Source organism: Dryobates pubescens, chromosome 18 (assembly GCF_014839835.1).
Source record: "Dryobates pubescens isolate bDryPub1 chromosome 18, bDryPub1.pri, whole genome shotgun sequence".
NCBI classification, from domain to species: Eukaryota; Metazoa; Chordata; class Aves; order Piciformes; family Picidae; genus Dryobates; species Dryobates pubescens.
In genome coordinates, this window is record NC_071629.1 from 13,061,345 (window position 1) to 13,078,946 (window position 17,602).

Below are 17,602 nucleotides of genomic sequence, written 5' to 3' on the forward strand. Positions count from 1 at the left end.
ACAGGATGAAGGACCAGCTGAGCTATTGCAGGCTGCGATGCTTGCAGCCCCAATGAGAAATGATGCTGAAGTGTGCTGGAGTGTGTTTGTTCAAGAAAAACATGGTCATGTGCTGCAAGTGATGCTTGTAAAATCCTTCTCAGATGATGTGTATGAAGCAAGGCATTGTAAAAGTATTTCATACTTTAGATATCCTGATAACTGCTACTTGCAACATTTTTGGTTTCGTTATACAGGACACAAGTGGGAGCAGATGCCACACTGCAAAGAGATACAGGATACTGCTGGAGCCATCATCCACATTTCAGTCTGAAATTCTAGGATGAAAGGCCAAGTGCAAACAGAACTACCTTACAAGTTGTCAAGGTGAGACTGTAAGCTCTATCCTAATAAATAAATGTCTGTGTGCCCATACACACACTTTGGCTGTCAGCTTGCCACATGTCACTGTGCTGGAGCCCACTGTAATACAGGTATGTTTACCTAGGATTTGCTTATGTATGGCCAGATTTTCCTAAGAGCTCAAATACTGTTTCAGTACCTAATAGAAAGGATTAAAAAAATTAACTAGCAACTGTGCTTTGAACTGACCTGATCTGAAAATGTATCTGAAAACTGGAGTGCTTTAGCATGGATTAAAATAGAACAGCTATTGGTACTTGATCTCATCATATCCCAGTGGGTCAGTGGAACAGTTACCACTTCAATACACAGCAACTTCTGTCTTTCTTTAAAAAACAAGAAGGGTATTTATCAAGATAGGATTCATTACATTCCTCCAGTTTTGGTATGAGAGGAATTTGAGGTGGAGTGGTGCATAGTCCAGAGTTCCCATGGGAATGTAACAAACACAGGTTCTGCCTGGATCTGTCCTGATCAATATGCCTTTTCTGTTGGGGACTAAGCTGGCCAAACCAGGCCTTCTTAAGTCTACTGCAGTTTAATAAATCCAAACTCTAGCTTTAGTAGTACTTTTGTATCTAGCATATAGATCAAAGTGTGACTGTGCTGAGCACCTGAGACCTACTCCCAGTTCCTATTAAAATCAACAGATAAATCTTTGAGTTTCTACTCAACCCTTGCTTAGGCAAAACCCTCAAATACCGAGTCACGATCCAGCTTCACACACATGGCATTAATCAGAACCTGTCTGGACCTGGCCAGTGGCATTTTCCTCACTTGTTTCAGGAGTCAGCTCCTTAGATTTCTAAGATGTTGAGTTGCTTGAATGTGTCCAGAGAAGGACAACAAACCTGGTGAGGGGTTTGGAGCATAAGCCCTGTGAGGAGAGGCTGAGGGAGCTGGGGTTGCTTCGTCTGGAGAAGAGGAGGCTTATTGCCATCTACAACTACTTGATGGGAGGTTGTAGTCAGGTGGGGGTCAGTCTCTTCTCCCAGGCAACCTGTGACAGAACAAGAGGACACAGTCTCAAGCTGCACCAGTGGCTGGATGTTAGGAAGAAGTTCTTCACAGAAAGAACTTCACAGCCATTGGAATGGGCTGCCCAGGAAGGTGGTGGGGTCACCATCACAGGAAGTGTTTAGGAAGAGACTGGATGAGGCACTTGGTGCCATGGTTCAGTTAATTAGATGGTGTTGGGTGATAGGTTGGACTTGATGGTCTTGAAGGTCTTTTCCAACCTGGTTAATACTCTATGCTGTAACTATTTTTAGAGCATGCATATTGATTCACAATAGATCATCTCTTGAATATAACTCTGTTTAATCTACCAGTTTAATTTTAATCACTGACTGGGCTTTTTAAGAGAAATCTTGAGTTGCACTCGATTGTTACTTGAACTAAATCCAAGTGCATATTTAGGGTTTATTTAGACAATATACAGGATAGCTAAAGTTTCCTCAACACAAAGTGGATATTTTGTCTGATTACATTTCCCTTAAGACTTAAACACCCAAATTCCTGAAGGGAAAGCAACTGAAGGAGGAGTCTTGCAGAAAATCTTTGATATGTTCCAGATGGACTCCTTTATCTCCTCTGCAAATGATACTTTCTAAGTAAAGAAAATGTATTTTCAGGAAGTCAGATTTATGTTAGTGGTCTGAAAGTCAAATTTTGCTCAGCCAGCACAAAATGACAAAGATTTCTAGTAGCTGGGTTGGGTGGAGAAGAGAGATTAGGTAAGCAGCAAGTCTCATTATTCTGCTAATGTCACTCGGAGTGGTACTTGGAGTTGTACATTGAAATAAACTGTTTCATATAAAAACTACTTGACTGCTTCCAAGTGTGACAATTGTAGAATCATGGCTTAAGGAAATCACTTGGTGGAAGAAGAATTTTTCACTCGCAAGGCTCTTCATGTCCCTAATTCTTGTCTCTTTTGAAGAACGAATATGTTTGTGAAGAACTATGCTGAGTCTATTCTCCTAGATTATGTTTATCCAAGAACCTGTGCATTCAGTTCTGCGATATAATTTCTACCGACTTACACAGAACAAACACCAGGTTTACAATCTGTCTTGGAGCTTTTTAGAAAGTTGGTCTCAAATTTGCCATCTTCCATTCCTGGAGGACAGAGCCTATTGTAAATTACAGACTGCATACCATGGCTAGTATGTTCTTTGGGAGCACATAACCTGGCATACAACTTGTCACTGTTTGTTTTATGGATTTGTTCTAATACCTTTTAGAATGGTAGGGGTTGGAAATGACCTCTGCAGATCAGAGTGTACTGACATTCCACTTCCTGACAGATCCTCCATTGCATTCCCTTTTAAGAAAGGCACTAATACAAGATAAATTATTTCATGGTGATCAAAGACACAGAGAGTTTGCTCAGCTTTCCACTACAGCCTTGTCTTCTCGTGGTGCACTCTTGATCACTTGCTGGCCTTGCAGATTTTCTGGCAATATTCCTTGGTTTTGATGTGTTTGGAAAGGGATTTCATTCATAGTGATTTGCCTTACACCAACCTCTATGTTTTTGTGGGGTTTTTTTCCCCCTCTTTTCCCCTTCCATTTGGAAACCACTTCATTGTTTTAGAGGATGTCCCTGTATTTTTAATTCTCCACACTGGCCTGTTATTAAGTATTCTGGACTTTGTTGGTCATTTGTAAAGCAGGCCTGCCAAGTGGAATTAATTTGTTCAGAATGTCCAATATTTCTAATGTCTTTAAGCAGTTCTCACACCACTCACAAACATTTTGCATTTTTTGCTGCTTTTACTTTTTAAATTAAGCACAGGCATAGTGGTTTTCTTTCTCTCTTTCTTTTCTTTCTTTCTCTTTCATTCTTTCTTTCCTTTTTCTTCCTTTCTTTCTTTCTCTGTCTCTCTGTCTTTTTTTCCCCCTCTATTTTTCTGAGTTTACAGCTGAGTACATTTTACCCACTAGTGTGAGACACTGAACATCTCCTCCACAGTAACATTTTGAACCAGGTTTTGCATACTGCTTGGTGCTAAGGAAGAATTTTTCTTGTTGTTTTCCCCACTTAGCAGATCCCAACAAGAAGTTATTACTCTGAAATGATACCCTAAATTTTGTGTTCCCTTTACAATGCCTCTTTCATCTGACACATTACTTCACTGAATAATGACTGATGCTAAGGTAGGTGGGCAATGGGCATAGGCAATATTCAAATATCTACCTTCCTAACTTCCAGTGGAGAGTCCGCACTGACTCCTGCTGGAGAAGTGTTCTTCTGATTAACTGTGGCCAAAGAAACGGTGATGGTCCCACTCTGTCACATATTATTGAATGAAAAAAGCATAATCTGTAGAGAAAAATCCTGACTTGACTAATTACCTACTTCAGTTTCTACTATTTCTGAATTTATTCTTTAGGCATTACTTCTGGTGCAGCAGCCAACAGTGAGAATTCTAACCTTTTATCCTCAGATCCCTGTTTTAATGAAAGATGTAAATAACTGTACAATCTGCCAGCAAGAAGGCTTGTGCTAAGCATTTTACTCTTCCAGGTTTCACAGACACGTGCCAGTAGGTGAAGAGGTGATGCTGTTACAGATACGGATTTCTGTTGTTTTGTCCAGATTTTTCAGTCTCTGTGCTAACAAATACAATTCCTGGGATTTACAGTATTTGATTTATAGAACGTAACAGACACACCGTCATCAATATGATGAGAATAAACATGAAATAGGTAATGAGCATACCAAATGGAAGTGATAACCTCTTAATGTTACACTGATATATCTCAAAGTGGAGTAAAGATGTTTATATGATGAAGGTAAAAGATTAAAACTGCAGTTTTCAGTCTTGCAGTTGTCTCCCTTTGTGACTCTGAACAATTCATATGTCATTTCAGTGCCTTGCGTTCTGATTTGGAAACTTATGATTGCTCATCTTTATATGAGATGAGTTTTATGAAGTACTTGTATTAGTTTGAGGCAAATATATAATACAGTGATTTGGTGACACTTGAGATTTCAAAGGGAATCATGATTGGACTTTTGAATTAAGCAATCATCATTGTGCAATTGTGAATTCAGCCAGGATACCCTGTTTCACAGCAGCACAACTCCTACACAGCAGTGACAAATGAGTATACAGCTGACACTGCTGGGTATCATCCAGTATATACTAAAGGGCAGAGCCTCAGATGCCCTGACCCAAACTCAATCCTCTCTCAGCAGCCCTGGCACAGATGCACCTTTCCATTCCCAGAATGATGTTTATCATCTTCTGCATATGATTTCTTCCCAGTCAGCTCCACATCAGCTTTAGTAATTAATGTCAGATCTCTTGAGTCTCATTCAGTCTTTTCCTGTTATTCACTGCATGATGAAGCATGATTTAAACAGGCAGCTTTAAGACCCAGCTTGTTTCAGGAAAACAGTACAGATGCTTTCATGTCTTTGCCCAACTTCCTCCCCACAGAGGGAGCATGGACCTGGGTGCATCCTGCCTTGTGGCTCAGCAGCCAGGAACCTTGGGAAGTCTCCATCGTGAGTTACAGCAACCATGAAGAGAAAGGATGCAAATAGGAAAAGCACAGAGAGATCTCAAGTGTGTGTAAAATCTGGGACACAGTGCTTATGTATTCACTTATCTTTACATTTGTGGTCTTCCAGACACAGTGTTCAGTACCTGTGACAATGTTCTCTGTGACAGCCAGTTGCACTTGTGCCATCGAGTAACTAATGTGTGATTTTCTATTCCTGTTATTGTCCAGGGTCTGTAAGGCATCTTTATCCTTGTCTGCACTCACAAATCAGAGTCTAGGTCACTTAAATACCATTAACCACTTGTGAAAAAAGCACAGAAGACTTTTTTGGCATTTTCACAAATCCGGAAGATGTTGAACCCAAAGTCACAGGGTTTATTCGTAAAAAAACTATTTCATAGAGCTGGAAGGCACTGCAAATAGTCTGTCTGATGGCCTTACACTTCTCCCCAGTATCAGTGCTGCTTCATGACACTAGTATTGCTGCTACAGAATTGGGAAGAAGATCCTTGCATCAATTACAACTGAGTGAAACAGCAGAACCATTTCAAACCTGCTGCTCCAGGCTCTCTGTGCCCGAGGGCCTCCTCAATGAGCAGACAACTATTGTTTCAGAAGCGGGAGGAAGAAACGCCGTTCCACTGTCACTTTCTGCAGACAGCGCCACGGAGAACAGACACTCACCGGCCCACTGCTCACCTCCGCCTTACAAACAGCACAAACCCACACCTTCGAGCTCTACTTGCCCAAGCCCTGATCGTTCTCAGTGAGCGCCAGCGACAGAAATGCCTTTGCTCCCAAGCCCACACCGACTTGACCAGAGACCGGCTCTTCCCGTCCGGGCCTCTCTGCCGCGGGCTGCGCCCCGCGGCGGAAGCCTTTTGGCGAGGCGCCGCACCGCACGCTGGCGGAAGTGGCGGACCCGAGTGTGGCGCATTTCCGGCGCGAGCCCGCTTCCCGCCCCGTCGCTCGCGCGTTTCTCCTCGGCTCCCCATGGCTGCCTCTGTGGTGAGTCCGCCGCCGGGACGGGCCGGGCCAACGAGAGGTTGGTCCGGGGTCGCGGTTCGAAGGCTGCGAGGAACTGCGGCCTCCTGGAGGGAAGCGCTGCTTCTCCGCCTTCGGGCCGCGGACGGGAGGTGCTGCTTTTCAGAGGGAGGCGGGGAGAGCCGCCGGGGTGCCAGAACATGCCCCGGCTCCAGTGACGGGTAGAAACGGACGGAGGGAAGCGCCTCAGTACAGGGATGTGTGCACGGCTCTTCCCGACGGGTCCCTCAGCCCTTGACCGCTCCCTGGGCAGGGCTGGTGTCCCTTCGCCTTTGGCGAGTTCGACCCCTGGCTGTTCTACCTCCACTTACAGCGTCCGCAGCATCCTCGTGCAGAGGCCTAAGGCCAGACCGTGGTTTGTGTGGTGAACCACCGTGTTTTGCAGAGACGCTATGCAGTTTGGTTAGGTTCCTGGAATTGTCATCACAGCTTCCAAGGGCTTTGGGTATTTTTTAGGGTTGGTTGCTGTGTTTTTTAAGTTTGGCTTTCCTGTTAAATATTAGGAAGAAATATGCCTAGGGGAGGTGATTAGACATTGGAACAGGAGCCTGAAGAAACTGGGAAATGGCTATCCTCAGAGATGTGAAAAACATGACTGGAGATGAGACCCTGAGCAGTCAAATCTAACTTTGAACTTAGATTAAGCTTTGAAGTTGTCTCTCCTTCAAGCAGATCTTTGTACCAGATAACCTCCAGAAGTCTCTTCCAATTTAAATTGTTCTCAGAAACTAAAAGCATTTTGGGCTGCGATAATGAACTTCTCTGGAGTATCAAATCCAACAAAGCCTATTTTCCATTTGACTTCTGTTGTGGGAACCTTGACAGCTTGTTCCAGTCTCATGGTGTTTCTCTAATGTTCTGCCTCACACACAGTCTGGCTGTCTGACAGTTAAATGGCAGTACGTTTGGCTGGTTAGGAAGTGTGTATGCAGGTGTGTGTGGAATGAGGGTTAACAGCCCTCTACTCCAAACAGCATAATGGGCTGAATTATGATCAGTGTTCCCTTAGTATAAGTTCTGAATACAGCATCTTAATAGAAGACTACTGCTGTTGTATTTTTTTTTTAATTGACATGTAGGTTCAGAAGATAGGAAGGGAGATCAAAAGTACAGGATAGGATGCAATGAGATGAGAGTATTTGGGTTTATGGAGTAAAGAGGGATTATTTGATAGGCTGGTAAGTATTCTGCAGTATGGAGGCTTCTCTGAACAGAAGTGTTTATTGTGGCAGTACTGGAGGAATTCATGGTAGTTCTGGTGTATATTCAGTAAAGACTGCCAAGAAAATATCAGTAGTTAAATTGTGAAGTACTGATTGAGGAGCAAATATTGCTAGTATAATGCTGAAACAGAAAAATTGTCATTGATACATTTTTAAATAAAATGCTGTAACAGAACCAAATGAAGTTTTATACCTGCATGGACAGGAAATTCAGAGTCACTGCTTTCCAGGATGTCACAGTTCAAGGTCTGTGAGAGCTCAAGAGCCAGGTGGCTAAACAAACTGACCAAATAACCGAGTGAGGTGACAGTGCAGTGATGTGACAAGAGTGAAGTGCTACCTTTATATATATAAAAGTAGTGACTTGTAAGAGAAGTAATGATGTGAGGAATGTTTGTTGTTTTTCTGTTGGTTGTTGGTTGGGTTTGGCTTTTTTTTCCCTGTGAATATAGCGCTGGAGTAATTGATGCTGGAATACATCCAGCATGTGGAACACCAACCAAAGTGGCTTGCTGGAGAAACTGTGTAGACAACTAGGTTGCATAAAATTGCCTAACTTAAGTAATTCGGTATGTTTTTATTTTTTCTTCCCAGGATTTCAAAACCTATGTGGATCAAGCTTGTAGAGCAGCAGATGAATTTGTGAACATTTATTATGAGACAATGGATAAAAGAAGAAGGGTATGCAGATATTTTGACAATAGTTAGAACTGTCTTGTCTGGGTTTTGCTTGCTTCTCTAGCTGGCATTGCACTTGAAAGAAGCTAACAGTTTGTTACCATGCACTGTCTGGACTGAGACCTCTGTTCTTCTTAGACTGCCCTGTAGAGGATTTTACATTACTGTGCAGCAGTGTTGTAAAAGGGGCACTTTTATGAAGTGTCACCTTCATGTTCTGGGCAGATGACTGTCTTCTTTAGATTTCCACTGTTCATGGTCTTAGCTGCTATTTTGTTTTCACCTGAAATTATACTTTCCTGACATACTTTGTGTTGCACACACACGCATACCCCCTCAGAAAATATCAGTGATAAATTATTCTGGAATGGTAGTGCTATTCTTTTGTTAGCAACTAGTTCAGTTCTATCTTTGGCCACAACAGCCCCATGCAGTGCTACAGGCCGGGGTTGGAGTGGCTGGAGAGTAGCCAGGCAGAAAGGGATTGGGGGGTACTGATTGACAGCTGGCTGAACATGAGCCAGCAGTGTGCCCAGGTGGCCAAGAAGGCCAATGGCATCCTGGCCTGCATTAGGAATAGTGTGGCCAGCAGGAGCAGGGAAGTCATTGTGCCCCTGTACTCAGCACTGGTTAGGCCACACCTTGAGTCCTGGGCCCCTCAATTTAAGGACACTGAAGGACACTTGAGCGTGTCCAGAGAAGGGCAAAGAGCTGGGGAGAGGTCTTGAGCACAACCTCTATGAGGAGAGGCTGAGGGAGCTGGGGATGTTTAGCCTGGAGAAGAGGAGGCTCAGGGGAGACCTTATTGCTCTCTACAGCTTCCTGAAAGGAGGTTGTAGACAGGTGGGGGGTGGTCTCTTCTCCCAGGCAACCAGCACCAGAACAAGGGGACACAGGGGAAGTTTAGGCTCCAGGTGAGCAGAAAGTTCTTCCTAGAAAGAGTAATTGGGCATTGGAATGTGCTGCCCAGGAGGATGGTGGAGTTGCTGTCCCTGGAGGTGTTCAAAAAAAGAACGGGACGTGGCGCTTGAAGCCATGGTTTAGTTAGTCATGAGGTAATAGGTTGGACTTGATGATCTCTGCGGTCTTTTCCAACCTTATTGATTCTATGATCACTAACTTTGTCAAAGGAATCTCATGAGTATTTCCATTTGGAGGCACACGAGTCCCTGTGCAACTCAAAAAGGAGTGCTCACTGTTAGAAGGAGCTGTTGTGTCAGGAGGGCATTTGATCTGTCAAAGTAACAGAAGAAATCGGTAATTCACAACATAAGAATTCAAAGCACGTTGTTTTGTCTGCTGTCCATTGTAAGCGTTTACACGGTTTCCTCAGCTATGTGATTTCCTAATCACTCAGGCTTTAACAAGACTTTATCTGGACAAAGCAACACTAGTTTGGAACGGGAATGCAGTGTCTGGGCAAGAGGAGCTGAACAAATTTTTTGAAATGTTGCCGTCTAGTGAGTTCCAGGTGAATGTGTTGGACTGCCAGCCCGTTCACGGTAAGGTTGTGTTACAGTTTACTTATTTTTCAGTCTTACTATAGCTATTGAAAGTGAACTGCAATTATGGTAGTGCTTAATGCTTCCTCTCAAACAAGCTTAGAGAAAACACCTAAGGTTGAAACGGCAGGTTGTGCATAAGCAAAGCACAAACTGTAATGCAGCAGCTCCACACTTTCTCTCGTGTCTGAGAAGTATTTTAAGGACGTTTTTGTTAAGATCCTATCCAGATGTAATGTGTTTTCATGTACGGGAAAGTCTTGGCTTACCAGGTTGTGTTGTCGTTGACAAGGTCTAAGAGTCAGGAAACTTCAAGTGTAGCCTCTGATACTGACCTGCAGTATAATGTGCAATAAACCATTAACCTGTATCTGCCTTGATCTCTTTACATCTGGAATAGATGTTCTTTAGATTTCTGATGAACAGCTACTAGAGGAAAGCTTGCATAATGGAGAGCTTAAGCAGTTACTTCTATTGGATATTTGGGGAATTAACTAAGGAAAAAGCCTGTGGTTAAGCGTGCTTGCTTTGCTCTGCTGTGAAAGATACCATCTCTAATAGGGGGGGAAAAAGCATATGCAACATGCTAAATACAAATACATCTATGTACGTGTCAAATAATGAGAGCTTCTTCTAAGCAAAAACTCAGGTATTTGTCATTTTGCTCTAAAATGAACAAGATGAGATGAAAAGAGAAAGGCTATTAAAAAACAGTGTTGGTGAGCAAATAACACCATTGTCTGTACAGAAATGATGCAATAAAACTGTATTTGTCCTGAATGTGTAACCAACTGTTAGCCTATGACTAGTATAACCAGAATGGAATGAAACTGGTATGTACAGTTCCTGCTTCTTTACCTGCTGGTCTTTGTTTGAGTTGTTTTCTTTATACTACTTCTCCTTGTGAAGAGCAAGCTACGCAAGGCCAGACGACAGTGCTCGTGGTGACAAGTGGGACAGTAAAATTTGATGGTGACAAGCTGCGCAGCTTCAACCAGAACTTCTTGCTGACAGCACAGGCCACACCCACCAACACAGTGTGGAAGATTGCCAGTGACTGTTTCCGCTTTCAGGACTGGGCCAGTTAGTGAGGATTGGCTGTGGGAAGTGACCTCTCTCCCTCCACAGATTGAAGTTAGCCCTATGGACAGCTGTTCTCCACGGATGGGACGTGCTCACTCTTCCTGCCACTTCTGTCATGGAAGGTCTATAGAGGTTTCAGGGTTGATCCCAGTGACCAAGGGTTTAGTAGTAAACAATCTTCAAATGTGAGAGGTTGCTTGTCTTAGTTGAAAGTAATGAAATGCTGAGGGCAGTGAGCTGTGTTGGAATCATTCCTAAAATGCCTTACATGCAGCTATGCTGCCACTTCCAGACTTCTTGTATGGAATGCTGAAACTCTCCTATTTGAACACAAAATCCTCTTAATCTAAAATTCTGACCAAAAAAGTGATTCCTTTTCAACTTGAAAAGATCTGGTTTTACAGTAGTGTCTTCCTTCTTTCAGGAAGATGCTTGTGGCATGCAGAGAGAATTCTCAAAGCTGCCTACTCTTCATTGTAAGAGGCTAGGAAAGATTGATAACAATTTCTACTGTTTGCAAAAGTAGCAAATACAGCTCCTGAGTGTGTCATCTCTCAAATACAGAGTTAGTCCGTTCTCTGATGTGAAAGGACTAAATAATCTCATCAGGCTTCCTTTTGGCTTAAGCTTCTCAGGCTTTGGTTATAGTTAATTTACATTGATTTATATGTAGGGCATGCTGAATGATTCAGAGCTCCCATGCCAACAACTATTGTCACTTGCATGTGAAGGACTTCAAATTGATTATTTTTCTTTTGAAGTCTTACCATGCAAGAAATAGGTCAGTTACACCATTTCTGTTTGCTTTAACTGTTGATTCTGTTGCTATGAAGTCTGGACAATTTTTCTCATATTCAGTCTGCAAGTTCTGAATCCCTACTGTCTTTCCAGGAAACGTTGTAAAAAAAGTGGCACTGAAAGTGTGTATTACTGTGAAGCCTTCAATTTTTCTCGTTAGTACTGTTATTCAGAACAGGTGCTTTGATGATTTTCAACTCAAAACCTGAATACCATCTTCCTCTCATGCAGATTTTTGCTGTAGTTTTCATGTTATTTTTAAATATTACCTTTAATTATTGCTTTGGGGGGAGCAGGGTGTCTTGCTTGTAGTTTAAGGCTTTCATCTGCTTTAAAATAGTTTTCAAGACTGCAGGTTAAGATACTTCATCTTAACTTGGGAACTTAAATCTAAGTATCAGCAGCAGATTTGCTTCAAACTGGTACATTTCCATTTTAAGCTGACTTTAAAAAAATACCTGAATTTAAGAAATGTAACAAAATTTTAGTTAATTTAGTTAAATATGTGACTACATTTGCTTGTAGCTGTAAACACATGAGGGGATCTTGTAACTCTGATCTTACTACCTGTTGCAATGACAGCAGCAACCTGGATACAAAAGCAGTTATGGCTGCAGTTTGCTCGTTCTTTGACTTAAATTGGGAAAAACTGTGAAAATGAGCAATATCTGACTTGTGTAAAACCCCTTCAAACATCTGTACAATCCCACAAACAACGGGATGCTTAGGTGAAAGGGGTAGCTTTATTTCCATTTAAGGCACTCTAGGCTTTATTTAAACCAATAAACCCGTCCCTCTTCAGAAGCTGTTCTGAACTATTGTGTAACTACTTTTCAGCCAGAAGAATTTGAATTCCTGCAAAACAGTGTGAGAAGTCCAGAGTTTCTGAAAACTGTAAATAGTGTAAATACATCTTTATTTCTGTATGTAGTGGAGAAAGGAGCGCTCTATTTAATTACTGTTTGTTCCTGACAGAATATGCGGGGTTCATATATTTGTATTTCTTCTGCAAGTTTGGAAAGAAAGCTTAACCCTCAATTTGCCTGTTACTGATACAGCATTGCTGAACTGTGAGCCAGCGTGGTGTGCTTTTCTGGGGTTTAATTTGCTGGTGATTGTATGAGTAGTGTTACAGATCTGCTTTGTGTACATAAGAGGTATTGTCCTTTGAAATGTAGTGATGGGTGTTAACTGTAGCGTTTGCATGTTGAACTTTGAAGGCAGTCACCAGAACACACACTTGTATCTGTGCCTGATAAGCTTGTCCTGGGAATAAGAACTTACTGGATATTTTTATTTAAGTTTTAATTTGTATAGTAGTTTTTAAGCTCTTTCTAGGGAGACTGGGTGGGAGATCTGAAGTACGTGCTTATTGTTCAGACTGCTTTTAAATCTGGTTTCTGCAATTAATATTAAAACCAAAACAAAGCACACGAAGAACCACTACCTAGGACCATTTAGGAAACTTACTAACAGGCCTAGCTGGACAAACCCAGTTTAAACACTTACTTAGTAAGATGTGTAGCTGAAATTGAACTTGGTAAGCATACAGGGGTTTGTGGAGAGAGATTTATGAGAATTACTTCAGCCTTGGGAGAAGTGCCAGTTTTAAACTGCCTACTTCCAGTCACTTAGGGCAATTCAGTACTACCATGATTAGCTGTTGCTCTTTATAACTGAAAATGCTGGTTTACTCCATAAAAATATGGAGCATATCAAATGATCATACAGTTATTGGATTAAATCAGTTGTTTTGCAACTGAGTCATTAGTGGCATAAATGAAAAATCTCTTCAATGGTATCAGGAGAAGTTAAAGGTGCTGCAGCACTGTGCTGCGTGTTAGAACTTCTGTGCTGAAATGAGCAGGAGAGAACATACAAATGCTTTGTATGTGATTCAGTACAAAACCATCTGACAGCTTTAGGGCTCCCTGTTGCTGACTCTGTTCTGATAGCCAAATTTGCAATGGGCATCTATAAAGTGAACATGTTTATGCTCTAAACTATAACCAGGAGTTGTTAATGCCATTTTTTGCTGTTTGATACCAAGTTACTTGTGTAAAACCAATCAGTGAAACAAAGCCAGCTGAAGAGCTGAGCACTTCCACATACTAAACTGTGGCTACTGAAGACTTGATAGGTCTCTTGTGTGTACTCTCTTGCATTACAAGTCACTGTTTTTATGTTGCTTTGGTCTTTTGGCATACTAAAGTTAAATGGACTCAAAACACTTGTGCTGTTCCTTGAAATGGAGAAAAACTATTTGTTCTGATGGTGTGAATGATTTGTTTGGTGGTTTTCTTATATGCCTACACTTCCTTATCCTGATGGGAGAAAAGTACATTATAAAGAAATGCTGTTTTATCAGTAAAGTAACTTTCCACACTTGAATATATTTTGTAAGTTTTTGAAATTGTTTAAGACTTCTTGTAAGATCAATTAAAAAAAAAAAAAAAAGGCAAAATCCTACCTGATGTTCTGCTTTTTTCTTACAAGTTTTCATAGCTTCTTGTCCTGCTTTCAACTCAGCTGGCAGCTAAATCCTAGCAGTCCAGTTACAACAGAGAGGTTTTCTCCTTCCTCATCCTCCTGTCTGGGTGGACAAGGAGGAAAGGAGCCCAGAAAGCCAAAATGTCAGTTGAGATAAGGACAATTTACTACTGTATTGCAGCAAATATCAGATTACACAAAGGGAAAACAGGAAAAAAAGGAGGCTGGGGAAGAAACAAAAAGCCCTGCAACAGGAAACTTTGCAACCTGTAGAATGTATTACAAGTCCTATAAACCCTGGGCAACCCTTTCCTGTTGTACAGTGAGCATGGTGTAGAACATATGATCTAGATTGCTCTTGCTCTGTGCCACTGTGTGGAGGGGGTAGCCCAGTCCTCCCATCTCCTGTCCCTCATCCCTCTTCGTGGGGCCAGTCAGCTTAAACCAACACAGTACAAGAAATAATTTGTGGTTTCCTTATCTTGACTCCTTGTGCTCTAGATATGAGTTATGTATTATGATTGTTGCAGCATGGTGCTGGGGCACTGCAGAAGAGGCTGACTGAGCTCTTCATCAGGGCTGCAGTAAAAATAATGTGTCTGGAACAATAACCTTATAGCAAGTGCCTCACCAAGAGCACTGTCAGGCAGTAAACAGTGTCATACTGGCTAGTGTAACAAACTGATGTTTCTCTCTAAAATTTGCTGAAGTTCATCCAACTGCTGTCCAACAAATACCAGGATGAAGTCAAACGAAACTTGTGCCAGGTTCTCAGATATTTTCACTGAGAACATGGTGTTTTGCCTCTGCTGCCGCTCTGCTAAGAAATGAAACACTCGGATAAGGAAAGGTTCATGGGATAACTGGTTTAGAAACATTCTAGAAACAATACCAAATGCATTGTAAAGTTCTTGCTGTTTAAAGGTGCAGATTTCAGTGAGGCTTTGAAAGCACTCACTTTTTGTAATTATTCTGAGCAAGGCTCTGACAACTGATGCAGTGTAAAAGTTTAGGAACACTAGGAAGAATCAATCACAGGGCCAAAACACAAGATTTTTTTTTTCATGTATGTTGAAAGTGAATCCAGAAAATGTCTTTTCCATATTCCCCCTGGGCTGAAGAACAGTTAAATGTTTCTGAACAGGGTTTTCTTTTCTGAGCCTGAGAGCTCAGTGGTAGCTGAGCTTATTCCTTTGGATTTAAAAATATAAATAAATTATCTTGTTATTTTTTTGCCCAGTGATTGAACAGGCCAAGTGGTCATTTTGCCCTGCATCAGTAATGCAGCTGCCTTAGGATATACTATTGAAGGAAAAAAATGTGTTGAATTTCAGTGGCTAATTGTCTTCTTACAGTCTGGTTCAGTTCAGTCCCAGTGGGTTTGTAGCTTCATGGTTTTTAAGGTTTCTAACCAGTACTCAATGTGTTGGACTTAATAAAAAAACAAAACAAAAACCCAATCCAAACAAAAACCAGCCACAAAATAGATGAATGTTGTAGCCAGCCTTAACACTGATTTACCAAGGTCTCTGTATGGCACCATATGAATTCCTCTTAGGTGTTCAAATGCTTTGTTGGTATGAATATGCACATCAGAGTAAGAATGGATTCAGTGTAAACTTGCTTTACCAGTTCTGCTGTGTCACCTTCTGTTCGCTACATCATGTTCCTAGGTTCTGAGTGTTTGAAGCCCTTTCTTCTTCAGAACTCAACACATCCATGCTGAGTCCTTAGCCTTATCTGGAGGGAATGATACTTAGCGGTATTGTGAGTTTTAATGTGTAACTGAATTGAATTAGGAGGCTCAAATTCCTAATGGATTAGAGTTTTGCTACTCTGAAAGGCTGGATTTTGTTACATTTCTCCCAGTCCAGGTCTGCTTGGTTGAGCTGTCTGACCTGGTTTCATACAGTTCCTGTTTCCCACTGAACTTGAAGGTGCTGCTTTTATTGGAGAGTCTTCAAGAAACAGGGCTTCATTCAAGTGGAGATTTCTGTTGCCAGTTGGTGTCCAATAGGATTCTCACTCTTCTCTAAAGCTATCCCATGGTACACTTCCCTCTAACTGGTGGTTTAATGGATTTTAAAACAGTATGTAGACTGTAACAACAAAGTGGTACTGTGTATTTATGGGAAAAAGATTAACAGAACTATACAATGAGAAACAGGGACTTTGGCCTCTAATTCATACTCTAAAGACATGTGGGAAGAGAGGCTATCAGTGAGGACTGAGGTTAAAAAGTTGTTGGGTGCCTCAGCCTTCTCTTCATCCATTGTTAACAGTTTGCACATCCTGTTCATCAGGGGTGTATGCTTTCTTTGACCTTCCTTTTCTGGCTGACATACCTAAAGAAGCCGTTGGTATTCTTTGTGTCCCTTAGCAAGTTCAGCTGCAGCTGTACTTTGGCCTTTCTGACCCCATGCCTACACAACTAGACACTGTCCCCATACAGGATTCTGAAAAATCATCTACTAGAGACACCACAAATATTAGAAGTGTGTGAAGCAAATAAGCGCTTGTGTATGTAACTACTTCCAGATGCATATTGTATTTATATCTGTATGTATGGACTGTATCTTGTTCCAGTGTGAGCTACACTTAATGCATGATGGTGTTCTCTTATTTAAACATCTGGTTGTACTGTAACTCTGAGAGTAGATGGACTGATGTAAATCACAAATTACTACAGTTCATGGAGACCTTGTGATCCTTGCAAGTATTGAAAGGTACAGATAGAACAGCAGATAATTTGATGTTTTGTTAGTTACTTGGCAGCAAGTCTTGTGCTTTCCTTATTTGTGAACTGTGTCATGAAGGGTGAACATTTTCACCAGAGCAGTCCTTTTTTTGAAGTAGGACTCCAGTATCTTGTACTTTACATTTCAGGGTTGTGGCAGGGGAGAGAAACAGATGGATAATGACAATACGCAATCGGTGTTTGTGGGACACTGACTCAGGGGGACTGTCACAGTCTTCTTTCAGATGTGTGTATAGGATGAAGCAGTTAGTAACCAGCTGATACTAAATACATCATGCTAAGCACACATTGTAGTGGCTTGTTCACTGGAGCTGTGATGTATGCAGACCTGTCAGACTCAGAAATCTGTACCAGCTCTTGTCCTGTTCTTGTCTAACCTGGCTGGGTGCAGTGGTGCCACAAGCACTGCAGTGCCCAGCTACTTTCCAAGCTCTTGGTTTGTAATGCTGCTTAGGGGCCAGAGTCCTCTTGATGGGCAGTGGTGAGGCAGAAGAAGTCATGTTAATCACTGAGACAGGATAAATGAAAGGATTTAGTTATGCAAAACTTATTTATGGGGGAAACTTTGGGTCAGCTTAATTCTGATTGTACTGAAGGAAATCCTCACAGAAAAGCCTAATGGGGCTGATACAGCATTGTAATTACCCCATTGTGAAAGTTCATGAGACAGCTTCTGCAGCTTGAAAAATTTCTGTGTATATATATGTATATTGCTTACAGCTTTTCAGCAAGTCCAGGCTGAAATTAGCACTTGCATTTTCGAGAGACAGTATCTGAGTCCTCACAGATGGAGTAACTGACTAGGACTGTTACTGTTGTCTCACTAGAAGACGGGATTTTAAGGATATTGCCAGTTTGCTGGTTACTCTGACATCCTTTTTCCCACACAGTGCTGACTAACTACTACATTTTCTTTGCTGAGCTAAAGATATCATATACATCTACTGATAGGTAGTATAAGTGCACACACTCCCTCTGAAACTGTTTCTGAAGGTTGAGGGTTTTCCCCACCCCATACTTTTCAGAGATTAAAATGTCCAGGGATTCACAAAGTACTGCTTGATCAGTGGATGTTCCAGTAGGTTTGAACAGTGACAAAGTTGATA

The 17,602-nt window shown here is 41.7% G+C and overlaps 1 protein-coding gene across 3 annotated transcripts; it reads left to right on the forward strand.

Moving 5' to 3' along the window:
- Positions 1-277: 277 nt before the first annotated feature.
- On the forward strand, positions 278-15,788 carry NXT2 (nuclear transport factor 2 like export factor 2). Of its 3 annotated transcripts, none has more exons than XM_054169603.1 (4): positions 278-366; positions 7,782-7,868; positions 9,223-9,367; positions 10,277-12,613. In XM_054169603.1, the coding sequence occupies exons 2-4, from the start codon at positions 7,851-7,853 to the stop codon at positions 10,453-10,455; spliced, it is 342 nt and encodes a 113-aa protein (XP_054025578.1). In that variant the 5' UTR covers positions 278-366; positions 7,782-7,850; the 3' UTR covers positions 10,456-12,613. The 3 variants fall into 3 exon arrangements, with proteins under 3 accessions (XP_054025578.1, XP_054025577.1, XP_054025576.1); XM_054169602.1 differs by lacking the exons at positions 278-366; positions 10,277-12,613 and adding exons at positions 5,859-5,928; positions 15,608-15,788; XM_054169601.1 differs by lacking the exon at positions 278-366 and adding an exon at positions 5,859-5,928.
- The last annotated feature ends 1,814 nt before the right edge of the window (positions 15,789-17,602 follow it).

What these genes read in the sequence shown, in the direction of transcription:
- NXT2 (XM_054169601.1), top strand. An exon ending in CAATGGATAAAAGAAGAAGG is followed by an intron (nt 7,869 to 9,222) that starts GTATGCAGATAT and finishes CTAATCACTCAG; the next exon opens with GCTTTAACAAGACTTTATCT. An exon ending in GGACTGCCAGCCCGTTCACG is followed by an intron (nt 9,368 to 10,276) that starts GTAAGGTTGTGT and finishes CTCCTTGTGAAG; the next exon opens with AGCAAGCTACGCAAGGCCAG.